General features: G+C 33.8%; 1 protein-coding gene across 1 annotated transcript; it reads left to right on the top strand.

The window, feature by feature from the left end:
• The first annotated feature begins 1,917 nt into the window (after positions 1–1,917).
• LOC136219477 (28 kDa ribonucleoprotein, chloroplastic) lies at positions 1,918–4,066 on the top strand. The gene is made up of 4 exons (XM_066006895.1): positions 1,918–2,414; positions 3,007–3,108; positions 3,317–3,589; positions 3,721–4,066. Exons 1-4 carry the CDS (start codon positions 2,007–2,009, stop codon positions 3,784–3,786), a joined length of 849 nt encoding a protein of 282 aa, XP_065862967.1. The 5' UTR covers positions 1,918–2,006; the 3' UTR covers positions 3,787–4,066.
• The last annotated feature ends 377 nt before the right edge of the window (positions 4,067–4,443 follow it).

Raw genomic sequence — 4,443 nt, 5'->3', positions numbered from 1 at the left:
TTTACTTAACTAAATAGGCTCATATACTAACTAAATACACACATTTACTAACTAAAAATAATTTTACTAACAAATATAAATATTTTCATACCTTATTAACTACTAAATATACTTGGTTAACTAAATATACTCATATACTAACTAAATACACTCATTTACTAACTAAAAGATACTTAGTTAACTAAATACACTCATTTACTAACTAAAAATATATTTACTAACAAATATAAACATTTTAATTACTTGGAAATATAAATTATACAAATATTAACAATATAATTACTTAGAAATGTAAATTATACAATATCTATTACCTTGTAGAATGAAGATTAGGGAGATCATTTGAAAAAGAATGAATAGTGTTTTGTATATTTAGAAGACTAATTGTGATGTTTTGAGAAGAATAGTGAAATGAAGAGAGTTTTGTATATTCAGAAGATTAATTGTGATGTAAAGCAATGTTATCAGGCTCGGACCGGACCGGCGAGAAAGCCGGTCCGGTAATTTCAAAGTTGAAATAACCGGAATGACCCGGGGTAAGCGCTGCAAGTTGGCGGGCGGGCTGTATTTGTTTAGGCGGGACCTAATTATGGAAGACAATGAAATTAAAAACAAAAGGTAGAATTAATTCATGGTACCTATTTTGGTGCGACATTCGCGTCGCTCACGTCGTGCGGGTGCGCCCCTGACCCGATGGTTAATCGATTGCACCTCCCCTCATGCGCGTGAGAGAGCATTTTCCCTAGTAATTCGTTAAAGGCTTGTAAAGCTCATTTACTTATAAACTAGTTAAGTTTCTCATTTCTTTCCTATGTGGGATGTAAATGTTTAATTTCATTTTATCTTCTTCCAAACCATTTCAAATGGTTCACTTTGAGCATCAATTTCTCATTCATCATTTGTCCATTTTGAGTTTATAATATATTTTTAAAAAGATCTTATGGCATAGAATAAGTTGATATATTTTAATTTATTCGTTATATATTTAAGACTCAAATTAACAAAAAAATAACAAACCAAAAGTTGTTTATAATTTATTTTGGATATATATAATGAATAAAAATAATTTTAAATTAATTATATATATTTAATGTATATAAATATTATTTATTTATTTATTACATCATCCGGTTCGACCAATCCGAGCCATCCGATCCGACCAAGTGACCCGTGACCCAGTCATCAATCCGGTTTGATGTCCGTTCCGGTTCTGATAACATTGATGTAAAGAGAAGAAGAGTGAAGTGTGAAGAAAAAAAAAGAGTGAAAAGTATATATAAATTGATTTTATCTGGTAGGTTAGTATATAATTTTTCCGAAATTGAATCGGCAAAACAACATTTTTCCTCTTCAATAATTTACGAACTCTACTTCCCCAAGCATGAAGCAGAGTTCGTGTGCGAATCTCAGTATAATGAGAATCGCACGCTTGCTGACACCGGTGATTCAATCACCGGTGTCAGAGAGACTGGTTATTCAATAACCGGTCTCGTCTTTTCATATGCTCTTTGTAGACATGGCAGTGATCCCACTAAATAAATTACCAAGATCTTTACAATTATTGAAACCGGTGATTCATTCACCGATTTCTGACGACTCTAATTAAAAAATTAAACACTACAGTGTACATTATTTTTAACCGGGGTCTAGTTGGAAAAATAATGCTAAAAATAGCATTATTTAGGGGAAAAAATCTTTTACTTGAATGGAAAATTTTGATTTAAAAATAATTTTACAGCAAAAATAAATAGTATAAATCCAAAAGATTAAAGATAAAACAGAGAGGCTGATTGGTAACTCAGAGAAGTGATCCAATCAAAATCTCTCCTCATCTTATCTCATTTAGTTCTCTCCCAATATTATTGGACACAATCTGTCCACGTCTGCTTCCACACCTTCACAAATGTCCTATTTACACTTGCCCCATCCCTCTACCCAAACTTTCCACTTTCCCCCTCCACCGCTCACCGGAACAACCACCACCACCACCATCACCGCCATCCACCATGGCTGCCACTGCTGCTGCGGCCTCATTTTCTCCCTCAATTCACACTCTCAAATGCACAAACATTAAACATTTCCCTTCTGATTCCGTTTTTAAATTTCTCTCCAATCGTGCCACTTTGCCCTCCATCTCTCACCGCTCTTATGCTATAGAATCCGCTCTCTCGTCAGTTGCAATCTCGTGGCGCACGGGAAGAGTCGTTTCGGCAGCCGTTGCTCAGGAAGAGGCGGAAGTAACCACCGCTCCTGTGGAAGAAGAGCAGCAGGAAGTAGGCGGTGATGAAACACCTGAAGCTGAGGCTGATCCTATTATCAACACTAAGCTTTATTTCGGCAATTTACCTTATAATGTTGACAGCGCACAACTTGCTGGTATCATTCAAGACTATGGTAATCCTGAGCTCATTGAGGTATTTTATACACTTCATAGAAAAATTGTGCTTGTTCACTAAGTTTTTTTTTTTTTTTCTATTGGTACACTGTTATTAGAATCTTACAATTTCTGATTCGAATCATACGAGCTGAATTTATAGAACTAACCTAAATTATAACATTTTACAATTCTCAATTCGAATCATATCATTCAATTCAGTTCCATTTCCAGCCGGATTTTTATCACCCTTCGTCAAAAACTTCAACAACACTAACTAATGAACTCATTCTCCTATCGTCTTTGATATTGATCAAATTATGAACTCAAACTAGTTTCATTCTATCGTTATCAAGTTGACAACAAGATAAAATAACATAGTCAGAAACTCAAACTCTACATATCAACTAAGTTATTAAACAGAGTACCATTTGTAAATTAGATTTATTAGGATTGCATTTGCATTAGATTTTAATTCTAGGTACTTAGTTGATATGATTTTTCTTTTTTTTTTGTTGACGTTAAAATTGCATTTCTAGAAATATTTAACAATGTGGGATTTGGTTGCTGAATTGTTTGTTAAATGTGTTAATTGAGAATCATGTGTACTGATGAATTGTGAATTGGTGAAGGTTCTTTATGACAGAGATACAGGAAGAAGTAGAGGATTCGCATTTGTCACAATGAGCAGCCTTGAAGATTGTAATACAGTTATTGAAAACCTTGATGGAAGTGTAAGAAACAACTCTTCTTTTAATTTTGTTTAATACATCACAAATTCTCTTAACTTAATCTAAAAATCAATTGATAAAGTCTCGTTAGCTTCTTGAACTTTTTTAAAGTGATACGATTAATCACAAAACAAATTGAAGATTAAGGAGTTAATAGGTAACTCTAATCCAACCGAACGAACGGCTAATAAAGTGTGGTTAATTTTGACAGCAATACATGGGGAGGATATTAAGGGTGAACTTTTCAGATAAACCAAAGCCAAAAGAGCCATTATATCCAGAAACAGAACACAAGCTATTTGTAGGGAACTTGTCATGGTCACTAACTTCAGAAAGCTTGGCAGCAGCTTTTCAAGAATATGGAAATGTGGTTGGAGCTAGAGTTCTCTATGATGGAGACACTGGTAAATCAAGGGGTTATGGTTTTGTCTGCTACTCAACAAAAACTGAGATGGAAAATGCCCTCCAATCCCTCAATGGAGTGGTATATTTATATCACTTGCATATATTTATTTTTTAACACCAGTCATATTCCATAAAATAGTATCCATCCCTCTTTAATTGATCGGGTGTATTCGGTTATCTTCATTGACGATTTTTTATTTGGTATTATAGGATCTTGAAGGACGAGAAATTCGTATAAGCTTGGCTCAAGGGAAAAAATCATACTCTTCTTCTTGAGTAAGGATGAAGAATGCATTTACTGGAAATTTGGGAAGGAAACAATATAGATGCATGTTTTTAGAAACCTGATCATCCATTTCCTTCCACTTCTAACTTGTAAAAAAAAAATCACATGATGTTATTTATGTGTTTCTCCACAGAATATGTTGCAATTTCATGAAAATTTCGCATTGTATATTGTATTTTTGGAGTTTGTTACAGGGGTGTTCCTCCATTGTTGAAACTCTTAGTAATGAGAAATTGATAAAACAAATAAGAGAGTGGTTGGGATCTGTCACATAGTAACGTTTTGGAATAAAAGGATATTTGGCTTCTGTGTTATACAAAATCTGTAATATCATTTGGTGATATTTGCCAGCGATTTGAGATATTCATGTAGGTGGTATTTAACCCATTTTAAATGAAAATTTAACTGATTTATTAATTCTTATTATATGATACAATTTTTAAGGCATGACATGTATAAATGATAATTGTTTTAGGTATTTTTTCATAGACTTAATATGAATAAAAAAATTTAATAAATAAGTTTGATGAGGACATCTCTAGTTCGAAGGAGCAGGAGCCGAGTCACGCGGGGAGCGTGGATTAGATCATGCGGAGCGTGGACTTGTTGCAAGGAAAAGAGGAAGAGAACCACTTGTGGAGGAGACA

Source organism: Euphorbia lathyris, chromosome 2 (assembly GCF_963576675.1).
Source record: "Euphorbia lathyris chromosome 2, ddEupLath1.1, whole genome shotgun sequence".
NCBI classification, from domain to species: domain Eukaryota; kingdom Viridiplantae; phylum Streptophyta; class Magnoliopsida; order Malpighiales; family Euphorbiaceae; genus Euphorbia; species Euphorbia lathyris.
The sequence above is the reverse complement of the archived record's forward strand: the minus strand, read 5'-3'. Positions and strand labels throughout refer to the sequence as shown.